Raw genomic sequence first — 25,680 nt, 5'->3', positions numbered from 1 at the left:
ATCAGACCTGACAATGTATAAAGAGTTGGATTTTAGAAACAAATTGTATGAATGCAACATTCCAATTGAACTATGTTTATTTAGCAATCTAGCCATCTTTGTTTATAGAAAAAAAAAGGATAAATAATATCACTTCAGTGTGAGATTACATTCATAAAACAGGAGATGAAGCTGATGCAAAGCATAAACAGAAACATGAAACAAATATACATATAAAGTTGCAAATAGATCACACCACAACTGACAATCTTAACAATGTCAACCATCAAAAGTTTGCAAACACCAGTCAAGCAACACATCATACATGAATACTATCTTCAACAACATACCTCAAACTATGGACTTAATCAACAGTCAAATCCTTATTCTGATGTAGCAGCCCTACTAACAGGAACAGAGCCCTGTCATGGTTTCCATAGTGCATGAAGCTTCGGTCATCCTAACAGTCCTGAAACTGGTGCAGTCCAGGAACTGTGGAACAAGGACACTGATAGCCATGCAGATAAGCCAAGAATGATTTGCCTTCAGAGAACAACCAAATGGGCAGTGATCAGCTTTTCCATCTGGCTGTGTGAAGTTTTGGAGGGGTGTAAAGTCAAATGAACACAACTTGCATCCACCCCTCCCCGGTATCTCTTTCCTCAGACCTTGAGAAGGTCACAGCAGCCATCAGCTGCTGAGACCCACTGATTAGACATACCGGCCGCTCCTTGCTCTCCATCAATCATACTTGAGAGAGGGCGAAAGAAAGACGAGCGAAGATGCTCAATGACATGGAAGTTATTGTGATTTTTGTGCGTGCACACGCTTGTCGCCTCTGATCCTGAAACGCTTGACCCACCACTAGATGAATTCAGATTTCCGCTATCAGATTTCATTATATCAGAGCTTGGAGATTCGGTAGGATGATGAGGTGCTGAATCTTTCACTTTACTGCCATAATTCATTACTTGTCCACTGCTTTCCTTCTTTGTGTTCAGAAATCGACCACCACTGCCCCTTGCTCGTCTCATTGCATGAAGATGACGTGACTCATGTAGATAGGGCTGAAAAAATGGAAAATGGAAACCCAGTTTAGTTTGACATGGCTCCATATACTGATATACACGATTGGATTTAAGAATAGAAAAGCAGACATATCTTAAGCCAGGTATAATGATTTTCTCAGCCTAAGTTAACTAGCCATCCAAGCATGACAATTGTAGAATTTTACAAGAGGAATACGGTACTGAATTCATCTTGGACAACTTACTAATGATTAGATTTGTATATTAAAGTAGACCAAAAGAAAACTGAGGTAAAGAAGCAAAGAGAGGTACAACAAGTTGAGCAATCCATCCCTAAAGAACCATATATTATGGTGAAAATACAGTGAAAAACATGGTTTAGCAAATAGAAATATTTCCTGAGCATTGAGCATCCATATTGCATGACATATACCTTCCTAACTTTGCTCAACTTGTTCTGTCTTTCAGCCTTGGCACGAGCCTGTCTTCGACGAAGGATACCATGGAACTGCTTTGCATTCACATAAATTGGTCCATCGGCTGTCATATTCATTGGCAAGAGCATTCTCCCATGCTGCAAAGGAAAGATATAAAATTCATATTGTATTCATACATTCAGCAGAAACCAATCCATAACAGCTTCTTAACATATTCCACGGATGTCTAACATGACCAAGATTGAGGAATATTAACTGTCAGTTGGATAAATGAGAGTATCAAACAACAGCGAGTCCTCTCCAAATTCAACTATAAACAGTCCTGAAAGTGTTATTGAAATCAAAGGAAAACTGCAACACATTTATTTTTCCTGTTTAGTGTTAAATATTTTTCCTGAAAAGTTCAATTTAAGCATATTCCAAAAGATCATTAAAAAACTTCACTTTGTGAAATAAATTATTAAAACTCTAAAAGTATCACATATGGATTGGAAAAGGCAAACAAGATTACCATTTGAGTGCTATAGAAAAGATTAAGCAAACTTATTTTATAGGTAGCACACAAAAGTTCGAGTAGGTTTAGACTGTTTTGGCATCGGCTTGAATATATGTTTAGACTTAGTGCAAGCTGATATTTTCTATATATATTGGAATGTAGCCCACATGAGCTTAATAGGAGACATGATGGTGCACAAATTGTGAACAAAGCTTGTGTACTCTTCTATTCTATTTCATCATCTCTCCAGTCTATTACTTCTCTATGTCGGTGCTCTCTCTTTTTATGAACTATTTGGATCTTTCACATCTCAAAACTACAATTGAACATAGTATCAGAACAAGTGTATGATTTTGATTTTCGTGACAAGTGAAGAGCATATAAATTTATTTTGACTACTGTAAAGAAGACTTGGACTTGAAGACTACCTAAGAAAGGGAGATACCAATAAAGACAAAAATAGACCTACAGACAATCAACAACAGAAACTATAGATTATTTTTTATCCAAAAAAAGAAAAGTGAAGGTAAAATTAAACATGTCCTTTATTTTTTAGAAAAAATGATTAGACATGTATCAAACAATGATAGATGTAAATATTCTTTCATGGACCTTCAAATTGAAGACTGCAAAAGAAGCCTAAATAATCTTAAAAGATATTTATGAAAGAGGAGTATTAACTCGTACACCACTAGATGAACTAGAAGATGAGCATGATCAATAGCAAAATCAAGAATGAGAGAAAACAAAGATCGATACGAAGAAGCATATACCAAAGCAAAGTGATCAACAAACAAGATTTGTATTGCAATGGGATCACAATTGAAGAAGCTCTATTGAACAAAGAAGCCTATTTGAAAGAAAACAGAATTAAAAATCACGTAGTTGGCAAAATAGATTTTATTGGACCATACAAGTTTATTTTTACTAGAAGCTTATAAGTTTTTTAACCTCCTTATAAGCAAACACTACAAAGTGAGATAAGCTATTGAATGTTTAAGATTTAGACAAAGGTAGTGCTCATAATGATATAACAGGTGCAACTATTGAAGACATGCAATTTATAAAACATAATGAATAACCTGGTGAATTTCTTATGATGAGTTTGGATTGAGACGAATCAAGAGTTTGCAATTGATTGAGACATGCAAGATAGATCATATACATAAATTTTTACTTCAGATGGTACGGTTCAAAATTAAGCAAATTATTGCATGTCGTAACAGCAACAAAAGAAATGAGATTTAGATCTTTTAGTTTTTCACATTATTTTTTTTCAAAATATCATAAGGGAGAATATTTAAATATTAAATTAGTCTCTGGTTAGAATTTAAGTTTTATAGGATAGATTAGTGCAGTCTTTTCTAATAGATTGCACACAGTAGTTTGAGTCGGTTTGGACTGTTGTCATTGGCTTGAATCTCACTACGTTTAGAATTAGTGCAACCTGATACCTTTTGTATATATCAGAATGTAGCCTGCAGGAGCAAAACAAGAGATATACCAATGTAGAAATAGTGAATAAAGTTTCTTCTCTTCTAACGTCTATCATCCATCCTCTTCATTATCTATTCTTTACATGAGTGCTCTCAGCTTTATAAATTTTTTGGACCTGCCAAATGTGAAAGCTAAATTTCAACGATTCCAGGGCAAGCATCTCTCTTGCACAGATTCGACACATCCTATGTCCTGTATCTTCCACATTGGTGCCCTTCGTTTTGCCTATGTCCTAAATCTATATCCATGTTTCATAGAAAAGAATTTTTAATTTTAGGACAAGCATCTCTCTTGCACAAATATGTCACAAGCTAGGGATTTGCACTTGTGAAATTTTGTTAATTATTGGATGGAACATTAATGTAGATATATTTTAAGCTGAAAGTTGACATTCCCTTTATCAGGCATGAAATAAATGCATATTATTAATCATGATTGCAATAAAAAAATTTATCTTCATGAAAGAGATTTGATGTTTTTTCCCTATAAAAGATACTCTCTCCATACCCACCACTGCAACAAACATTTTGAATTTCAAAGGCATGCATTGATACCCCAAAAGCTACGATAATATATTCTGCACACATCTTTAGGATACTTTAAGCAAAAAACTAAAGCTTATGAGAATTTCTACTCTATTGCATTTCTCACTGGAGTTCAATCAATCGCAGCAGCATTTTAACGCAATGGGTTTCGCTAGTCTCTCATTATTCATCTTTTAGTTTGTCCTTTTCACCTTCTTAGATTTTTTCATAGTATCAAAATTTTAACATCACTGAGATGTACCTATTGAAAGAGAAACACAGAATTTAACCTGCTGGGTCAATTAAAATTTGCAAATTATTAATTACCTTTATAGTTAAAAGCCATCAAGTTTGACCCTGTATATTACTTTTGGCCAAGAAATGTGTAGGCACATAGATCTGAATCATGAAATTTGCAATTGATCCTACAATTTAGAATTAGAATTAACATCTTGACTGGGATCAGCAGTGATTGGCATTAGCCAATCCCGCTAACCATATCTTGCAGGTGCCTTGATATTATGGGAAAATAAAAAAAATAGAAAAGGTATCACAACCTCTCCATCTTATTCCCTTGAAAACTCAACCTCTATGATTGATCATTGAAGACAAGAATAGATGGATGGATGAAGCCTCACTGATGTCAATAAATCAAGCAACCCACTAAGTGCTATCATGGACCTTGAGTCATTTAGCATCTGGTTTAAAATCAAAAAGAAAAAGATTGCAGTTCTAAGGCTCCTGATTTCCTTTATGCCGTAGCATCTCTTCATTCAGTGGATAGTTGAAGAAAGGTATCATGTATTAGAAATTAATGGTTACTACATCTCCATTATTTTCTTTAAATCATGATCTCTGGGATTTCTCATAACATAATATATAACTTTTTGGAACTCTGTTATACTGCTTTATGTTCTATTTCAGTGTTCCCATGCATACTTGTGTTAGGCACCTCGAGGGATCTTGAATCCTTGGTTCCGATCCCCATCCAATAATAAAAATGCAAAAGGGGATGAAGGTTAAGGATAATAAACAAATGAAATTTCCTGATAAATGCTTTTTTAAATGGGAACATAATAATAACTGAGAAACGATCATAACTAGAATTTATATAAGCCCAACATGAGTTATGACCATGTGACAATCCTTACCTGTGCTGTTCAATATGACAATATCACGAGTATACTCAGATCATTTACAATATGGCTATAATAGAACACTAGCTATACAAGAAAATACTGAATAACGAAATAAAATTTACAAACCATTGATTGAGGTCCATAAGTTGCATATAGGCCATAGCATTGGTCACCATAGGAGTAATTAGGATAAACCTGCAACGATATTTACAAATATTACAAAGCAAGGCCCACTATGCAGAGTAGCACTTGCAAATGAAGTCCAAAATTATTTATAATCAAGTGCACACATAATGGGAAAGGCAAAGACCTACCATGGAATGACCAAGTTCAAGTTCAACATGACCTGAATGTTCAGGAAATGATGGCATAAGAGAGATGACTGCAGACTGTTGTTGAGATTTTTGTTCTTTTATTGAGACATTGTGGTCTGAAAGAAAAAATTAAGGTCAAAATTTGTATTTTCAAAGAGCCATTAGTAGAACAGAAAAAATAGCTCAGAAGGAGATTACAATTAGTAAGAAAGTTATAGTATAAGTTCATCTTCTTGAGAAATGCATAATACAAACAAAGAAATCTACATTTCAAGTTTCTACTGCAGTGACTAGAAATAGCTACAAACTACTTAGCTTCAACATTTTCTTCATGACATCATTATGCTTATGTCTTTTACCTTTCTGATATTAGTGACTGCCTACTGTGCATGCTAATGTCTTCATTTTTCATTGTTTATTGTTAATTTTTCACTTCAAGAAATTGTTACTCAGCCTATGTGAAGCCATAGAAGTAGTGCTGTTACCCAGATCCTATGGACAGAAATTCAAATCTTAAGCTACTTAACCTGCATAATATCTAATATATCATGCATTTGGTCAAGGTGGGTTTTACAATTTTCATCACATCATGTTAGGTTTAGGGCACCCTGATTCGTTCAAATTCAAGTTTGGAGATACCCATTAGATTGGATGAGTGATTAAACGATGATGGTGTAGCTTCAAACTCAAGCGATGTTCATGATGATGAGACCATTTGGCAACTAGGGAAGGTTATAAAGTTTCTGTAACAGTTGCCTTTGGTTCAGATGCAGAAATGTCTTGGAGAAAACATTTTTAAAATGTTAAGGAGGTAAAAGAAAGAACACCCAGAACAATAGGAGAAAGTGCAGGAGAAAGTGGGAGGAGAGAAAAGATGAGAAAGCAAGTGAGAGGCGAGTGAAAACATGCAGAAAAAAGGGTATCAAGGCTCATTATCATCCCTAGAGTTGTTTACTATACCTAAGCTTAACTTGAAAATCAAAGGAACACTCGTAGAAGATCAATTTTCAAGATTAGTCACCAAAAGCCAACTCACATTGTTAGATTTAGCTTCATAATCAATAACAAAGTTTTGGAACACTTTGGACTAACAAGAAGGACATGATTAAAAGAACTTCTCCGATGGCAATGTTTGAAATAGGAAATTTTCATATTAATGACAACATTTCTCTTGATTCTATAATTTTTTAGCAAGAAAAAGCAAACTAACTCATGGAACAGGTTATCCAACCTATGCAACTCCTTTATAAGAATATCGAGAAAGTTGTTTAATTGAAATTTGTACTATCACACCATTGAGCTCCATACAAGTTCTGGAAGATTCTAAATGCATAATATGATATAAAAGCATACTTGCAATATGGAAAGGCAATAGCATTCATGCACGGAATCAATACGTATACACTGACTAGGATCACCACAGCACAGGACCAGGATAACAAAGATTAAAAAGATACAGAAAGATTTGAAGAACTTAATCAATTCAGTGACAAGATCCACATCATCCTTAATATGGAATCCAGAAGATATAGTAGTAAGAAAACTGGCTTTGTCAAATCATGCAATAAGTGTACCTTAATCATGGTAATAAAAAGGAAATAATCTTTTCCATACTCCGCTTTCATGTAAACTTAATGGCAAATGCCTGTCTTACTTTAAATATGAATCTAAACAATTCATTTCCTGCTCCACTCTATCCTTTCTATTCATCAGCAGAATGACAATACCAAATAAAAAACATGACATCTAGAGATGCTACTCAATAAATGATCATGCATCCGAGTAACAAAGATGTGACTTGTTTTATTTCATGAACATAGAACATATAAAAAAATATTGTTTAACAACAAGATGTCTAGTGGAGGGGAAAGGGCCTAATACCAGGCATGGTACTGCAGAAGCTTAGCTAGAAGTAACAAAAAAAAAATCACTGAGAACTTGTAGTAACAGTACCCTTTTCCTCTGTGACTGCTGGCCCTGGTCCAACCCTTGGGACTACTGCATGATGCAGTTGTCGGGATGCAGCTGGTAGCTGGTCCTCACCATTGGAGTGGCCCTCAAAGAGCGATTGGGATCCGATCCACCAAGGAAGTGGCGTAGCCTGGGGTGGCTGAGGAACCGAAAACTGGCCAACTCCTCCATGGTTCGTGAAGCATATAGTTGTTTGCATTGTGGTCACAACCAAAACCTGATTAATCAGAATTCAAGGTCCCAAACCTAGCTCTTCCTTTCCAAGGAAGTTCGAGATCAAAGATATTGAATGCCCAACTGCCTATCAGCTGTAATGGTCATACTTCACCTTTATAAAACCTGCCACACAAAATCTTTGTTTCTGGGTTCCATCAAGTTCAAGAAAACGGAAGCTAATAGGCAAGCACAAAAGCAAACCCTTCAAAAAATTGATGCACCACACGGCTTAACCAATATCCCCAAAATTAACAAAGAAGGGGTTGGAAACCTCCTTCAAATGTGTAGAACAAGAACCCTAGGCACGCAAAATTAACCAAGTTAAAAGGGAAACAAAAAGGATGGAGGTCTCTGTTTTGGTGTATTGCCATTGGCGAGATCGAAACACCAAAACTTAACATTGACAACTCTCAAAATGCAATCTTTCCAAATAGAGCTCATCACAAAGCAGCTGAAAGCTCCAAAATACCAAATCAAAGACAACCAAAGAAGGATCTTTTAAGTTTTACCAAACCCAAGCTAAACAAGAAAACCAGCGTACCAAGACAAGGGGTTCGCAAATCCAGCAAGGAAAAGCACTCTCACCGCGTCATGAGAGGAGCAGCAGCAGAAATCCCCTGGCCCAAAAGGATGCATGAGGCAAAGAGACCATGGCGGAAGTAGAAGACAAGAGAACCAGAGAGAGAGAGAGAGGGAGGGGGGGGGAGACTCGTGGGTATGTGTGTAACAGGCAGAGCCGGAGGCAGGGGAGAGGAGCCAATGGGGAGTGGGTTTCATGGCCAATGGCCATCGGGATTCTTAAGGATGCATAGTGGGGATGGACCATCTCCTCCCTCACTTCTCACCAATACTTGTTTAATTATCCACCTCTCTCTCTCCTCTTCTCTTTGCGGGATCATTAGACCACCGGTGGGGATTCCATCACCAGTTGGTGGAGTCAATAAAGGCCCAAACAAGTCAGTCCCACAACCGTCCACCAACCTCATATGGTAAGGTAACCGTCTCCCCCCTCCCCCACACTCCCAAAGTGTGATGCTCCAAAATGCTCTTAGAATTTGAGCAATAGTAATCCCTATAATTTGGGATTGACATACATTTTTCACGTTTTTCTCCTAATAATAATAATAATAATTTCACCTATGGGAACCTTGATAGAGATCAAAAAGACTTTGCTTAGAAAAATATTTTTTATTTTTTAGAAAAAATAAAATATTTTTTTTATTATATTAAATGACATAAATAATACTTGCAAGTGGACTTTAATCTTAGACCTATCACTTTATACAATAATGCACTGATCAATTGGATGTCAAGGATAAGTATTTTGATTATTTTTAGGATTATCTTTATCTATATATGTATATATATATATATATATATGATAAATAGTTCTTTAAAATTGGTGAGAGAGGGTGTATGAAAGATTTTTTATATTCATGTTAATTTATGAAAAATTTTATCTTATTTTTGTTGTATTTATCCTTACATAGTTGACCATTTGAGTATCTCTTGGGGAACCACTCACATCTTTTAGTGTATAATATTTTGGAATTTATGTTTCATGTATTATCTCAATATTATTTTTTATCAAAGCATATCTTATAGAACAGTGATGTTGAAACTCTATTTTCTCACATAGTTGCAAACTTGAACAAAATGACTTGGTATGCCAAGTTAAGTAGACATAATCTAGATATTGAGGTGAAATAATGATCACAACAGACTGTTGGATTACCAAACACTTGGGTATTGAGATTTAGGTTTTGGAATCTTTAAGAGAAATTTTTTAGACTCTAAGGATTCTCATTTTAAGTATTTAGTGATATATATATATATATATATATATATAGTTGGACACCAGTTCAGAATATTCACATGTAATAAACACATAATAGCACAGATACATACTGCAGTGTAACCCAATGATGCAGCAGATCCATATGGCTAGTCTTGCAGTAGATGTTGGAGCTGTTGATATAAGTGGCTCCCAATGTAGAACATACATCAGTAACTCAATGGATTGAATAGTAGTCGAGTTTGGTAAGTACTGGAGATCAACGATAGGTTTCTTATCCACTTTGCCTTGTCCTTGCTTTGTCTCCCCTCACGGTACGAAGGCAACCATCATATGTAGGAAAGTTTGCTGCCTTTCCATCACTGTCCTCTCTCTCTCTCTCTCTCTCTGTGTCTCTGCACCCAAACTTTTAAACTTGCTTGCAGCTAATCATTACCATAGCTTCTTAGACCAATTTATCTGAGGCACCTGTCCAAACCAGCATTTAATTCTCATCATGGTGATGGATCTGCAAGTTTCACAGGATTCTCAGTAGCAGCTTACACCAGAGTAAGACAAAAAAAACACAACGTCAAAAGAATCCAAAATTATCGAAATGCTAGATTCTGGCAGAAGTTGGTTTGTATTGGTATATATATAAAGAAAATATTTTGTCCTAACTTCCAAGAATGACCCAATTTGATCTCCTCTAAAGTAACATTAGTTTAAGCTGAAGGTATTCCTTGAAACAGGATATCAATAGATATAGTATACTGTTTTCTCAGTAAAAAAACAAAGCTACATACAATACATTTTTGATGTGTCCAACTCACACTGGCCTTTTGCTGCAGATGTTTATGAGGCATAAGCTTGTTTGCCAAACTTTCAAGTTCCCCCAAGATGCATAAACATTCTAAGTAAACTATATATTTACTTTGCTCCTGTAGGAGTTGGAGATGAGGCATGGGTGATTCGCTGTCGCTGAGCCATTCTAAGTCCACCCAGTGTACTGCGGATTGCCACACTGCACCTCCCTCTTCTCTCACAAAGTCATAGATGGATGCAACTCAAATAGTTTAAAGGAAGAGATAGATACAAACTAGTGCTCCTCTTTTCATGGAGAGTAGGTTAAAGTGACACACCACATAAATCAAGAGCATGATTGCCATGAGAGGCAGTGACATAAACTACAAATCGAAATCCAAACGAGCACCACTTAGGTGGATCATCGAGATGGAGGGGGACCATAGGGCGAGCCTTCTCTTGGTTCCTTTAGTTTAATGTTGGTTGGTAGTGTAACATAGTCCAAAGTGCAGTATATGTGGGATTGGGATTTATATGGCCAGACTACTGCATGCCAACGAGGTGATGTTGACCTTAATGCTATGTTGTTTAGAAGAAAGCAATCGAGATAACTGTTAGGTAACCTCAGTTTGCTTCTGATGTGCAGTCCACATCAAGCATCATCATCATGTCCAGTGATTATGTTAGCTTAAAAGTGCTTTAGGGAGGTGGGAGATGGATTATACCTCGCACTTGCAAAAGAAGCTAATGTTTTCACCTGTATATTATATAGAAAGAGACAGGTAAAGAAAGAAAGAAAGGAAAGAAGGCCTCGATGTGCTTCTTGCTTGGCTGCCACTATGACATTTTTTGTTCCTGATCTCACCTAATCTTCTCGATTTAGCATCCGCAACATATACATAATAACGCCAGGAAGAACAGGAGAACCAACAAAGAGACAACACCAGCAGAGAGACTTGGATGTGTTCTATCACGGTAATTCGCACTGGAGGTGATTGAAATCTAAGCTTCAATCAAATTTTGATGTGCCTTTCAAGGGGTTGAATAATGTTTGTTGGTGACACAAATTTCTGATCGGATGGAACAAAAGATCATTGAAAAGCCATCACAAATATCTAAAGAAGAATGGAAAAAAAAAAGGTAATCTATCCTTTTAATAGTAATTACTTAAAAATGATATTAAAAAAATGTAGCTTTTGATGCTTATGCAAGTACCACTATGACAGCAAATTGATGTCACTGCTGATAACACATTGTTTGTATAAGATCAGTGAACACATAGTTCACCGAAAGATTAGGAGATTCTTGATGTGTTTGTCCTCAGAGCATCAAGTGGGCTTACCTGCTGGTCCCATGCATAAGCAGCTGACATTTTGATTTGATCAGAGTACCAAACAAGTCATTCCTCCTCGAACAGTGGGATGAGAGCATTTTTCCATGTTCAGCCACAACTTGGTCAACTAATGAGGTATAAATACTAAGATGATACCAACAGTGACTCTCCAAGCACAAGCACCAATAAACCACCTTCCTAATAAAATTTAGTAAGCAACAAGGAAAACGAGATGAATGAAAATGTCCAGGCCAACAAGAATATAAACATTGGTTCCATCAATAAAAGAATAAGATGAGTTTTACAACAATACCCGTCTGATAGACAAACATTTGAATATGATCTGTGGCATGTGGTACCGTAAGACTACAAAAGAATGCCTGTCCAGGAGCTCGATATCGACATCAAGAGGGGGTCAGAAGAAATTGTTGTACTAGATGGTAAGGGAATCTTTGATGTTTGAATACAATCCATAGAGAGAGTACTGCTGGAGATTGGACACCTCATACCATGAATTTAGCACAGCATCATGCTTATCAGTTCCAGAAAAAGCCAATTGTATACCTATGTTGCAATCAACAGAACCACCCTGGTGTTTGCAACTTGATGTCTTGATTGCACAAACTTGATTGTTGAGACAAACAAAAGATGACTTCCCTGAACATGAAGCACAACCGTCTCTCTTCCAATGCAAATTCTGAAGTGTGCCTTTTTGGAATTCAAGTACCTATATAGACATCACCACCGAGACAGATGTCACAGATTTTTCTTTTTATGTAACCTGACCTTTTTCTTAAACTCCAATATTTGAATCACACAAACGTACCAGGGTAAAGCTGGTTACAATATTTGTGTTGTCACTAACAAAAACAGGAACGGATCGTGCTGCATACTTCCTGCCAGCGAATGCAACCATGTATCCTCCACTAGTGACCTGAAAAGGATTTAAGGTTCTTCGCTATTGCGGTATATCAAATAATATGAGAATTCTAACTCTCAGACGAGTGACAGAGCAGCCTGTACTGATAAGATATGCAGAGTGCCTCCACTGATTGGAAATGTAAAAGCTACGACAGAGGTCAATCAAAAAACTTTTTTGTCAGTATGTGAAATTGTAATTTAGATAAACCATAGGAACCTTATGAAACAGAAATAATTCAAATTTCTTTCCATATCCATAACATGTACATGCCGGATATGATACAGATAGGAGATTTCTTGTATTCTTTTTCCACAGTTACTGTACAATTTTTATGGATCATTATTAGAAGGATCATAACTTAGAATACTTAGGTATAGCATATTTTGTTTAATTCTTGAATGCTTTTTTTTTTTTCCAATTATATAGGAGATAGATATACGAATAGATCGGTTACCTATATAATTTTTTTACTTAACATAATACTGAACAAAATTGAGGCATTGTCTTTAATTTAATATAAGTCTTTGTTATTCTGCCTATTCTTATAACGCTATGCTACAATAAGTACTTTTCAACATGAATTGATAGGGTATGCTAACTAATTAACTATTGTTCTTTATCATAGTATTCAACTAGATATTTCAACAATATAAAAATGTCAGGATTTGTAATACAGAAAAAAAATGTCATTGTTGATTTTGTAGCATAATCAAATTATTTTCTTTTTTTTTTCCAAAATCTCACATATCATGAGTATGCGAAATGCAACTTTGGTACTAACCATTGGTCAGAATAGATGGCTTGAAATCTTCCAAAGAAAAAAAGAGCTAATTTTATATATTGGATCTCTTATTTTACAAAAAAACAGATATTACTGAATATATTGATCATAGAATTGACACTAGATGTTAATAGTGGGAACGACTCTCTCGGTGTTGCATTATTGTGTGCCGTTTATATAAGTAAGACAATTTTAGAAAACAGATTTTGAGTTTTTGTGTTTTATGAATCAGAATTTAGGCAGTAAGAGCATATCGAAAAGGAAGTAAATGTTGTTGAACTAAAGTTGTTGGCATATCTAGAGTTAATACAAGTTCTCTATATTGGCAAACAATTAGGGAAAATACCAAGGACTTCAAGAGAGAGAGTCATACAAAGTGGTTTGCATGTACTATAAGAGGATTAATATCTGTGTCACCTAGTTGAGATAAGTCAATCAGATTAACGGTAAAGAGGATTAAGGAAATACCTAACATGGCTTCTGATGGATTTTAGTTTACCTATAGAGCTCAATTGTGACATGAGATCCATGAATGATTGGAAACCATACCCTTTGAAAATCATAAACTTAGGCATGCTATAACACAAAGATTTTGTCTAATAATAATCATCACATATTCTACAGGAAAGAAAACATCAGGGCATTTTAAATGTATAGTCTCCTCCATAATTCCACTGTTCATAAGGGTAACTCGAATCTTTTCAGTGCACTATGTTACATTGTGGTTATTATAGTTTTTACATGTTTATTTGCAGGTTCTATTGTGGATGGTATAAAGCTAGTACTGTGCTAGCCAATAAGAAGCTTACTGGCTCATTCCATATGGCAACGCTGGTTAAGTTGATGTAATAAAGATCTGAGGTTCAACGTTGCAGAAACCATAAATTACTAATAAGACACATAACTTCAGTTGTTTGTCTGAATAGATTCACCACCATGTGTGTGAAAACAAAGCAAAGAAAATAAAACAGAAAGTGGTAGATGGTCAAAAAAATGTATATGGTCCTCTAGATGATTCTCTCTTACTTTCTTTCATTTATATTTGCCAATACAATCTCATCTGTTTCTTTTTCTTTCGTAATAAATTTAGGTTTGTAAAAAATTGACAAAAAGTGACAAGGATAATAATATTTTTCAGTTATTGGATGGAAACAAGAGATCAATGGCTTATTTAATCCTGTTGGCTCACTAGTTTTTTTCCTCGAGAAGGCACTTTATATTTACTCTCACACTTCCATTAGTTGCATAATTGTCATAAAAAGCTATCACTTTCTAAGTTTTCCATGCAAATTTCCAATCTCCAGTACTAATTGTTATGATTTATCAATGTAGTTTGTATCATGATTAAAAATTGGATTTTGCATAATTTGAACTCCATTTTAACACATATCCGTGTGCTACAATTTTCCTGATCATCCACGAAAATAATTTATTCACAGGACCATGCAAACTATAGATAAAGAGAAAGAGACGGATTGTGCAAATCGTTCAAAGATTCCCCTCATCATTCACAGAAACATTTACAACGAGAGCTCTTCCAATACCAAAGCAGTAGCAAAAGAAACTGATTTGTGTGAGATGATCCTACTACCCATCCGAATGATTCCAATATCATAGGGGTACAGAAATGCTTCTATTCCTAGATAATTTTGTGCTTGCAATCGTCTAAGATTAACCGCAATGTATAATTAGAAATGCAGTTGTGCATTAACCGAAAAAAGCCGAACCTTCTACGAATCACTCAACAAACGAGAGAAAACAAACAGTGAGTCGTAACAAAACCTAGAATCGGATCAAGAAACTAATCCGCATATAGCATCTGAAGCAAAACTGTTCAAATTGGATTTGGGAGGGGATAAAGAAAGGGGGTCTTGACCATACCGCCGGGTTGGCGCTGGTGTCGACGGTGAGGAGGGAGATCTCGTCGACCTTCGGGCGGAAGACCGCGAGCTGAGCGACATTGGAGAGGGAGAGGCGGCTGTCGCAAGGTGAGAGCTGCACCCGGTCGGAGAAGAAGGAGTCGTGGTTGGAGAAGGCAATCCCGAAGGTGAACCCATCCCATCGCTGGATCTTGGCGTCGTCGCATGGGGTGAACACGTCGTTCTGGTCGTCGGCCTCCGCTGTCGCCGCCAGAAGCGCCACCACCACCGCCACCGCAATCCTCATAATGCCGTCGATCTCTTTCACGCTCGCGAGATCGAACTGATCGCCGATTTGTGGTTCGAAGGCGAAAGCGACGCAGGTTTCGCGCTTCCGCTACCGATACGAGAGGTGGTTGACATCAACCGCTTCCCACTCCCGAGTTGGGCGTCTCCCTTGACGCCTTATATGGCCGATGATTACGCTATATATGGCCTCATGTAGTCCATCAAAAATTCTATGCACGGAGGACTCTTGCATTATCTGCTAAGGAAAAAAAAAAGCTTTCTAAGCCTAACTTTTATATCAATCGAATCAAAACTTGAATATATTTTTATTTTATAAAAAAAAAACTAATTTCATGATGTAATATCAAACAAAATGATGTCATATAATTAAAATGATAATCCAATGCAAGAGAATGAAGAGAGTCATCTCCTTATGATAATTATAAATTTAATAGCAAACTTTACAACAAAAAAATATACTAACTTCTTCACATTATTATGTTAATAATTCAGCACACATGTCAAGACACAAGTAATACACATTATACAAAAAAAAAGATCACCAACTTCTTTACATTATTAGTCAAATTTACATTTTTAAAAAGTATAAATTCCGAGTTAAATTCTCAATATTATCACACTAATATTACAAAGCAGAGTGTTCCAGCCGTCCTTGCAGATACCGCAATATCTGGGGAATAGAAATTAATGTATCGTTTTCGGTCTTGGTACACAATCTTGCTATAATTAAAAGACTTTGGAGTTCTTTGGAATCATAACTATCTCCAAGATCAGTGTCCACCATCTTGTGGATTGAGTAGGCAAATCCAGATTCTTGGATCCATTGGACAATTTCTGCTTCGTTGAACAATGACTGACCAGTTATGAGCTCAAGAAGGAGCACACCAAACTGGAAAACCAGTCTCCTATGTTTTTGTTTGGTATCATCTGTCAGAAAATTCACTTGTAAGTATTGTCAAGCATATAAATGCAAATTCATCAAGTTTAAAGGCCCAACCTTCTGAACACGTGACATTTGATTCACTATTGCGGTTGAAATCACTATCGACGAAGCCCACATCAGATAACTGAAACATAAAACTTAACTATAATCTTTTCTACTTGTCCGGTAAGTATATGAATAAAACAAAAGCACCACACAAAGTTATGCTTTCCAATACAGGCTAGTTTGACTTATGTGGCAAAGTGGTTTTTTTTTACCTTGGCAACAAAGTTCTCATCCAATAATATATTGTTTGAGTTGACAGACACATCGTATACAGGTGGGTCACAAAAATACTGGAGGTACTCCTGCACCATGAATTGTAGAAAGTAAATTCATAATTCGTGGAAAGGGACTAATGTGTTTTTGTGTATCAACTGTCAAGCCTGCTTCTGTAAAGCTATATCATGTGTAGAAGAAAGCATTCCAGTCAACCACCCACCAGAGCAGCTGCTACATCAATAGCAATCTGTAATCTGGTCCTCCAATTCAACGGTGTTCTCAACGGATCTGACAAAGTAATTGAATCATTCTGCGTTATAAGAAAATTGTGAAGATGATTACTTCATATAGAAGAGTGTCTTACCATGAAGATAATCTTTCAGGCTCCCATTTTCCGTGTAGTCAAAAACAAGAAACCTGAGGATACTATGGCATGAGAATTCCTCACAGTTAACAGGTCAATTTGATGATACTCAGAAGACAACCTTATTGACAGGTTTGACCGATAGATTCGACAAAACATCCTATGATAGAGTTCTTTAGAGGTTGGATTTTTACCAAGTGTACATACCTATATTTGCCCTCCGAAAACCCTTTGAGTCTGACAAGATGACGATGATGCAAGCGTCCTAACAGTTGCACATTCTCAAAGAAGGTATCTTTCCCTAGTTGCTGAGATCTTACTCTTTTGACGGCACCAACAAGTCCATTAGGAAATCGAGCTTTATAAATTGTTCCTTGAGCACCACTTTCAAGAACCATGCCGAATCCATTAGTTGCTTTATCGATCTCCTTGTATGTGAAATTCTCAACAAATGGCGATGTACCTTCATTAACAAGATATATCACTACTGAGCTGTTCAGTCTGAAAATTGTTATTACGATCCAATGGTAAATATAGATATGATTGGATCAGCTGTCATTCTGAAAGCATGAAAATGACATGTTTGTCTAAACTGATAAATCATGAAACATAAAGTTCATTAGGGCTTTCTGAACGTATAATGGCATGAGAATTTACCTTCGATAAAGCAAGACCTGAATTAATTTAGAAGAATGAAGACAATCTTCTGAAAGTATTGATCGCATTAGACATTTCTATAAATTATATTGATTGCATTAGATATTAGGCTAGCAAGTCCAGAAGTAAGTAAGAGAACAAAGGAATTGACTGAATATCATATAACTGGATAAAAAATGTCCATTAATTGCAGTCAAGAATCTAACCTGATATATTTAGGCTGCACCACTGCACATTAGTGCTATTATTACTTTTGGATTGTACCAATTTCCAGCCTTTTTCAGAATTGTATCGTTTATTACACTTTGTGCACATCTCCAAACAGGTACAGTGATCTCTCCATGTTTATATATCAATAAAACAATAAACATATTAGAATAAAGAAGCAACAAAGTGTGTCTTTTACTACTTAGTCTCTCGCAATGTCTGGTGAAAAAAAGGTGGTCCCAATGCAGGGTCTGAGATTATCAGTGTACCTATTAGGATCTTTGCAAACAAAGAGGCTATTTCCGTGTGAGGACTGAAGAGGGCAGTATAGAGTTTGCAGGGGAAAAATGATGATGAGGAGTACATAAGATTTGGCATGGACTCATGAGCTTTTGGAGATCCAGTATCAGTCTAAACGACGCTAAATTAAGTAACATAGTTCATAATTCTAGCTGGAGTCCGCAAGCATCAAAGCTTACAACAAAATGACAACTTCTAGTAGACATATCCATGGAAACTCCTCTCCGTCTTCATCTGAATCCGGTCTCTCTTGCTCGGAGTTCTTGAAAGGTATTTTTGTTCAGCTCTCGTTGCTAAAACACTCGACATCTTCAAACACATGCGTTATTACAAAAGTTTACTCCATCAGTGAAAGTCTACCACTGCAAGTTGTTGAATTTGACTCCAAGTGCAGATATTTAGGTTAATGACATATACATATATATATAACAAATAGCATATTTCCCAAGAAGACAACTCCTTTCCCCATCTCACACCCTCAAAATCCCGACAATAAAAGACAATCGAAGAAGAAGAAGAAGAAGAAGAAGAAGAAGAAGCACAATCCGACGCAGCAGATGGACAAAAATTCCCCATTTTGGGCTCAATTTCCAACAAACTGCAATAACCACGGCGGAACGGAACAAGATTCGAGTGGCCTAGAAAAAGGCCAAGTTCGATACTTACCCGACGGAGACCGGCATCGCAGCCGCAAGATCGAGGCTTTCAGCCTGCGAAGAAGCCGCTGCTCCATCCCCGATCGATGGCACCAATCCCGAGCCGAGCTCCTCCGACACAGATTGGACACGGCGGGCGCCGCACGACGAGAAGACGAAGAGAAACAATGGGAAGCTTCCAAGGCCTATTAATTTCGATTCGGTCCCCCATCCATTTGCTCTTCGCCAGCGGTAGGAATCTCTCTAACTTTTCCTCCAATGAACCTTCTTCCCCACGTTTCTTCTCTTTCCTCTGCCCTCAGTAAAAACCAGCACAGTAAAAAAACACTCCATGAATTAATTAATAATAATCTTAAATATAAAACAAGGAAACCACTTTTCGAATCTTCCTTTCGTTACTTTATTACTCAACTATCTGTTATTATTTTAGAATATTTATATTCGCAATCGCTGTCTGTTATTTACGGGTTCATTTTAATTTTTTTTATTTTTTTATCTATATAAATAAATGTAAATATATTTTTCTTATTTCTTTTTCTTAATTCGACGTTTGGAGTGTAGGCAACAACCGCAAGGGCCATCCACAATAATCACGAAGGATAAAATGAGAGAGTTGATGCAAAAGTAGAGACCTTTCATGATATCATTGTATCACTCTATCATAGCCTCTCATATCTCTCACTCATTTATTGATATGATGATCGATCTTAGGTTCAAGAAAGATCCGTGTGAGGAGAAAAATAAAGTTGAAGAGATCAAGGATAAGACCAGTCCACCTCAATCTTATCAGGATCTCATCTAATCTTGTCATGTCTCTCTCTAAACGGGAGCGACAATACGATAAGATTTGTAATTAATAAACTATAAATAGTAAAATTTATTTTTTATTATTTTAATTTTTAAGAAATTACCAATATAAAAAAGAGTTTTAAATGGTAAACTTCTTATTTTATTAGTTTCTTTATTCATTAATGACTTTTTGTTATTTTTTATGCGTTCTGCTTTATTTTTTCCAATTAATTAATCTTGCATATTCTTTTCCCTCGCGAAGATTACAGTTAAGCATGCGCACGTGGTCTGCCGTCACCTTTACTTTTAACTGACTCCACATGCCGGCCTTTAATTTATGCCAATTGCTTCTCATGTTCACTAAGTTATGCATTTAACGCATTAATCATATTATATAAATTTTTATATTTTTTGGATAATTAAGAAATTATTTTATTAGTGATAAAAAAAATATATCATTGACGTCTTAGTCAACCTGGTTCGAACTCATATGCGTAGGATTGTTTGATGTATCTTCGATGAATAAACATTTTTTCTCCCGATGCGTCACCTATACAAAGATCGAGATCGAAAGAGACTTACCATGATGATCCATTTGATGCCCAAGTTAATAATCCGAAGTTTGTGAGTACGAACACGGTTTTCAAAAAAGGTAAGTTTGATTTTTTTTATAATGTTGAAAATAAGTATTAATCATTGAGAAAAAAATTTACAATTATCTTTCACGAAGGATACAAAAAAAACTTGTAATTATCTTTATGATCATAAAGGACAAAAAGAAGCTTGCGATTGTCGTTTTGGTCATATAGATGATCAAAATAAAGTTTAAGATATTTACTTTAAACCTTCATCTTCTCTTCTCTAACTCCGGATATTACGTAATTATTACGTGTCAAATTAGTTGACAGTATATTCTTTATCAACTAGTTATGATTTTTAATTACATAAATAATGAATTTTTTGTTATAAATATTCATGGACTAAATGAGTAATTTTGGTAATGTTCGAACCAATTATTAAATCACACTTACCTTAATGATAATAGGTTTTTGTGTTTCCTTAGCTTATGATTTCCAATAAAAACAAAAGTGGCTTTCTAGCACAAGTTACAAAAATAGTTCTAATCATCATAAGATTATCCTGAGCCACAAGTACGGTAAGAGATCATGTAAGTTCATCGTACGAAAAGGTAAAAGAATTCATCGAAACAGTGAGTAAACTCCACACTATCCATTGTATAGGAACTAAGATGCTTTTCTTGGTTTGTAATTAAACAAAAGAAACACACACATTTAGTGGTACAAAACCTTTTTACTCTTTTGATTCTTCACTTGAAAAGTTGGGTTTCTCGATGCGTGCCTCTCATCTCTCTAAAGCATTTCTTTCGGACAACGACATGCATCTTAAACTACTACTAATAATAATTTGTTGCAAGCAGTGAACATAATGATATTAATAATGACTTTTCTAATTGATGATTTCAAATCTCATTCGATATATAATTTATATTTAACATTGATCCGATAGTGATATACTAAACTCAGGTTAAAGGTTCAAAAACTCATTAAATATATTCTGAATGTGCTAATTAAATTCAAGGATTAAAATTTGTCTTTATCATTTGTCCATTGAAAAGTAAATAAATAATTTTATTTTTCTAACTTGGTAATCTAATAAGAAGGTTCAGATCATTTAAAAACATAAAAAAAATTATATTTATGCAATTTTAAAGTATAAATTCCTTTACATCCCTCTAAAACTAATAGACTTTCATATATATATATATATATATATATATATCCAATTTCTCAAAATTAAGGGGTGCATTTATAATATTCCACTTGAATTTTCATTTATTTTATACAGGTAATCATCATATTTACAGCCATAGATGAGCACAAACATGTATGATAGTAGAAAAAAAAGGTCAAGCTAAAGGAGAAGTGATTGCTGAGTCTGGCATAATACATGTACATGTTGAGTATGAGTTCTCAAATAATCACAAGTTTGTGGCTCAAATGATGAGCTCAGTCATAGGGTCCCACCGCAAAGTGCAACAAACGAAAGGCGACGCCGTTGGGGTGTATGAGTGCATGAACGAGCGACGGGCGCTGCACATGGGATGTTGAGAGCCACGACGTACTTTAAGCTTCGGATATTAATGCCCACCTCAACCTTCTCAATTATTGCCTGCCTCACTCGAATATATATATATATATATATATATATGTCTATTTTACAAGTAGGCTGAGTAATAATAATATGCCGCTGTACATGTAATAATAATAGGAGACACTCGAATGCCAGCACGTCAGCCAATGTGGATTGCAGAGCGGCCCGCGGGCTGTTGTGAGTTGAAGCACGGCCCTTCGACCCGTTAACGAGATAGCAATGGGTCAAGTGGGCTGCAATCCGGCCGAGCGCATAGGGCCGGTTCATTTAACGTTGCCTGCTGGTGAGCTCATGAGGGCTGCAGGCCGGCCCATTTCGTATGGGCCGTCGACAATCAAACCGTCGTCGTAAGCTAGGCACATCCCTAACGGTTTCGATTCCTGGGTTTTTGGGAACCCGAACGGAACCGGACACAGGTCGTTTTGGGTTTGGGTTTTGAGGACCCGAACTAATCTGGATCCACGCAGTTTCGGGTTCAGTGCTGGAGCCGACGATTTCAATTATAGTTCGTTTATATATATATATATATATATATATATATATATATATATATATATATATGTGTGTGTATATATATATATGTGTGTATATATATATGTGTGTGTGTATATATATATATGTGTATATATATATATGTGTGTGTATATATATATATATGTGTGTGTGTGTATATATATATATATATATATTTGTGTGTGTGTATATATATATACATATATGTGTATATATATATATGTGTGTGTGTGTATATATATATATATATATATATATATATATATATATATATATATATATATATATATATATATATATATATATATATGTGTGTGTATATATGTGTATATATATGTATATATGTATATGTATATATGTATATATGTATATGTATATATGTATATGTATATGTATATATGTATGTATATATGTATATATATATATATATATGTACATATATATATATATACATATATATATATATATATATATATATATATATATATATATAATAAATAATCATTTTGCTTCGGTTGAAACTCTATCTGTCGTTACTTTATATCGCCTCTGGCACCATATCTCTTCTATCCCATCGAATCTATCGTAAAAGGGGTTGGTATCATCGTAGCTTTTGTAGCCCTCTTTTCTTATCGAGGGTAAACCTCCTTCCATGAAGGTATAACGACGAGATAAGACTTTCACTTTTGTCAAACTTATTTAGTAACGGAGGCACAATCTTTGTGGCCGTCTGTGTGCGATAAGAGTGAGGCCTCCACTTCATTGAACCCGCCCAACATCAGCATAGTAATCTCTATTGGACATAATGATCATAAGAATAAGTCATTTGCTCACACACAAGGTGACAATTACCAGAAAGTAACAACGTAGGGGTAGCGTAGGGCTTCAGTGCATTGGTAAAATAGTCTTTTTATATAATTACCGGAGAATTTTTTAATGTTAAGATATAATAGCATAAAAATAAATATGTAAAAATTTAACTTTTTATTTTTATTTTTTTTGTAAAAAAAATATATAAAATGATGAAAAATACCCTTGAAAATAGTCATTTATTTACTACCATATTCTTAGTAGAGCTAAATCAATCCCCAACCTATCACGCAAAGTATTCCTATGGACACTGTTTCTGTAGGGTCACCATAACACCATAACAAATTGACAGGACAAGTAAAATCTAGAAATATATATATATATATACAACACTAAGGATATAAAAAAAAATTCAAATCACTAAAATTACACAAAGTCCTAAAATTTGATGTGTCATTGTCCAATCGGTTGTCTAGAAAAAAAAAACGAAAAAAATTCTCCAAATAATAGTACATAAGGAAAATTGACGGTAAAAATAATTATAAGAATCTCTAAATTAAATTTCCTTTCATCTCAATATCAATATGATAAGAAAATTTGATTAATCTTATAAAAAAATTGATTTCTTAAGTTTAGGACTAATTATATATTATTCTCATCTAATTAGCTACGTTTAGTATTTCAATCCTTATATTTTTAAAAGTTATATTGAGATCCCTGTACTTACAAAAGAAGTAAAATATTTAATTTTTTTTTCTCCTTATGTCCTCTGATGAAAATATCACAAAATGAGGTAGAGTCCGTGCTTAGTGATAAATCCTATGTTATTTTCATCAGTAAAATTGATAACGTGAGAAAAAAATAAAATTAAATATTTTACTTTCATAAATATTGATTCTAATATAACTTTTGAAAGTAAATCAGGATACTAAAGTAACACATAACTAACCCCAGTGGAATGGTCCTTTTCATGGCATTCTTTTTTGATAATTAAGAAAAATCAAATCAATAGAACTATAAATCTCAAAAGTGGCGAGGATAAATGCGACTCATTCTGCCAAACTACGGTAGGGTCTAAGTCTCGCCACTGCCTTCCTCAACTCCTGTTAACCATCGACCTCTATCTCGAGGAATGAGACATTTCTCTTGTGGAGGGAGACACGCCTTCGGTCCTCCTTTCCCTTGTCTCTCATCGCCCCCGCCAATCCATTTTGGACCCTTTCACGGAGGACTTCCGACAACAACATGCACAGAAGACAAGCTAGCTTTGGATCCACATCCCGACTCTTATACCACAGCATTGCACTGCTCGGACGCAACCGAGTGCTGCTGCAGGTATGGAAGTTGGACCACGAGAACTGGATCACATGTTCCCAGTGACTTCAGCGTGTGGTGAGCTGCACTTGCGATGTTTCCATCGATCACGGAGTGCATGGATTTTGTGGTGTGGCCAAGGAGATCTGACAAGCAATCTATCTGCCGAGAGGTCTGGGTGGGTTCTACGACATAACAAATACTATTCAGATGGCTGTAGATGAGATCTTTATCATGTGTTGTATCTTTGAAATCATGAATTGATATTGGTGTTCATGTATCTCATTAATCAATGAAAAGGGCATAGCTTGCTTGTAAGACAAAAAGGATCAGAGTTCAAACCGACATAGATTCTTCCATGACATGAGAATAGGGCAGTCTTCTTGTTTAAGATCACAACTAATATGTCACCATATTAGACTTGGAAATGGCGCCTTGGAATATCTATGAAAGTTGTTCTCTGTGAACTCTATGAACTCGAATATATCACATTCGATCTTCGCATTGTGAAACGAGAAGCAGAGAAGAAGTTGAGGTTCAAGTCTTCAGGCCCGAGGCAAGAATTTGGCCCAAAACCATGTGAGGCCTGTGCGATTGCCAGCGTAAAAGCCTCGACAAAAGAGAGCCAAGTGATAGAAGCTTCTGCAAATGGTTTGCCAAAGCTTTCGACAATGGCAGCGAGCTAACCCCGTCTTCTCTGCATCTTCCAAGAGAGACCATTTTTGAGTTGCCTCTAGGAAGGAACTGCTCTCGGATGCAAGAAGATGTCAATTTTACGGTGCAATTGGAAATGCATTATGCTCTGTCAAAGAGTTGAACTTATAGTTTGGATTTTGTTGATCCTCTCAATCATGGCATCATGTCTGATGGATCCGAAACGTCGAATCGACGTGACAAAACGAAGGTGGAATCACGCACAACCACTGAGCACGGCTTGTGATCTTGTTCTCCCATATGAGCAAAAAGAACAAAGGGAAGAGCAAAAAATTCAAGGAGCACAAACAAGTAGGGCACGGATATGTCGCGGCCATTTATTCTGCAGACTGAAAGCTTGTGCTTTGTGTAAGAGGAGTCATTGCTGAGCATGAACCGAGAGTAAGATCGCGTCAAGCACGGTGAAAGATATAAGACCTCGAAAGCAGGCAGGGTGATGGTTGAACATTCAACAGAGATTTGCCAGTGGCATCTAATTAGATGAACAGATCCAAGACAGCATGTCGTGATCGCTTGCTGCGTGTATCTGTAACCCGATTCATACGGTTAATTGATGCAGGTCAAAGAAATGATCATGCTAATCTTTTCAAGTGAGAG

At 35.8% G+C, this 25,680-nt stretch overlaps 3 protein-coding genes across 5 annotated transcripts; all 3 read right to left on the bottom strand.

Moving 5' to 3' along the window:
- Positions 1–184: 184 nt before the first annotated feature.
- LOC135678452 (nuclear transcription factor Y subunit A-7-like) lies at positions 185–8,433 on the bottom strand. Of its 3 annotated transcripts, none has more exons than XM_065191296.1 (6): positions 8,143–8,433; positions 7,368–7,724; positions 5,415–5,530; positions 5,227–5,295; positions 1,441–1,581; positions 185–1,046 (listed from the first exon to the last, which is right to left on the bottom strand). In XM_065191296.1, exons 2-6 carry the CDS (start codon positions 7,582–7,584, stop codon positions 642–644), a joined length of 948 nt encoding a protein of 315 aa, XP_065047368.1. In that variant the 5' UTR covers positions 7,585–7,724; positions 8,143–8,433; the 3' UTR covers positions 185–641. The 3 variants fall into 3 exon arrangements, with proteins under 3 accessions (XP_065047368.1, XP_065047369.1, XP_065047367.1); XM_065191297.1 differs by having other exon boundaries at positions 7,368–7,738; positions 8,187–8,433; XM_065191295.1 differs by having other exon boundaries at positions 8,187–8,433.
- A 3,328-nt stretch (positions 8,434–11,761) lies between these two features.
- On the bottom strand, positions 11,762–15,782 carry LOC135678451 (uncharacterized). The gene is made up of 3 exons (XM_065191294.1): positions 15,097–15,782; positions 12,339–12,446; positions 11,762–12,239 (listed from the first exon to the last, which is right to left on the bottom strand). The coding sequence occupies exons 1-3, from the start codon at positions 15,379–15,381 to the stop codon at positions 11,946–11,948; spliced, it is 687 nt and encodes a 228-aa protein (XP_065047366.1). The 5' UTR covers positions 15,382–15,782; the 3' UTR covers positions 11,762–11,945.
- A 122-nt stretch (positions 15,783–15,904) lies between these two features.
- On the bottom strand, positions 15,905–19,032 carry LOC135678450 (probable receptor-like protein kinase At1g49730). The gene is made up of 7 exons (XM_065191291.1): positions 18,782–19,032; positions 17,159–17,414; positions 16,952–17,004; positions 16,808–16,875; positions 16,584–16,673; positions 16,381–16,450; positions 15,905–16,310 (listed from the first exon to the last, which is right to left on the bottom strand). The coding sequence occupies exons 1-7, from the start codon at positions 18,846–18,848 to the stop codon at positions 16,009–16,011; spliced, it is 906 nt and encodes a 301-aa protein (XP_065047363.1). The 5' UTR covers positions 18,849–19,032; the 3' UTR covers positions 15,905–16,008.
- Between the last annotated feature and the right edge of the window lie 6,648 nt (positions 19,033–25,680).

The sequence above is a fragment of the Musa acuminata genome, chromosome BXJ1-7 (assembly GCF_036884655.1).
Source record: "Musa acuminata AAA Group cultivar baxijiao chromosome BXJ1-7, Cavendish_Baxijiao_AAA, whole genome shotgun sequence".
NCBI classification, from domain to species: domain Eukaryota; kingdom Viridiplantae; phylum Streptophyta; class Magnoliopsida; order Zingiberales; family Musaceae; genus Musa; species Musa acuminata.
Note: the sequence above shows the minus strand (reverse complement) of the source record. Positions and strands in the feature narration are given on the sequence as shown.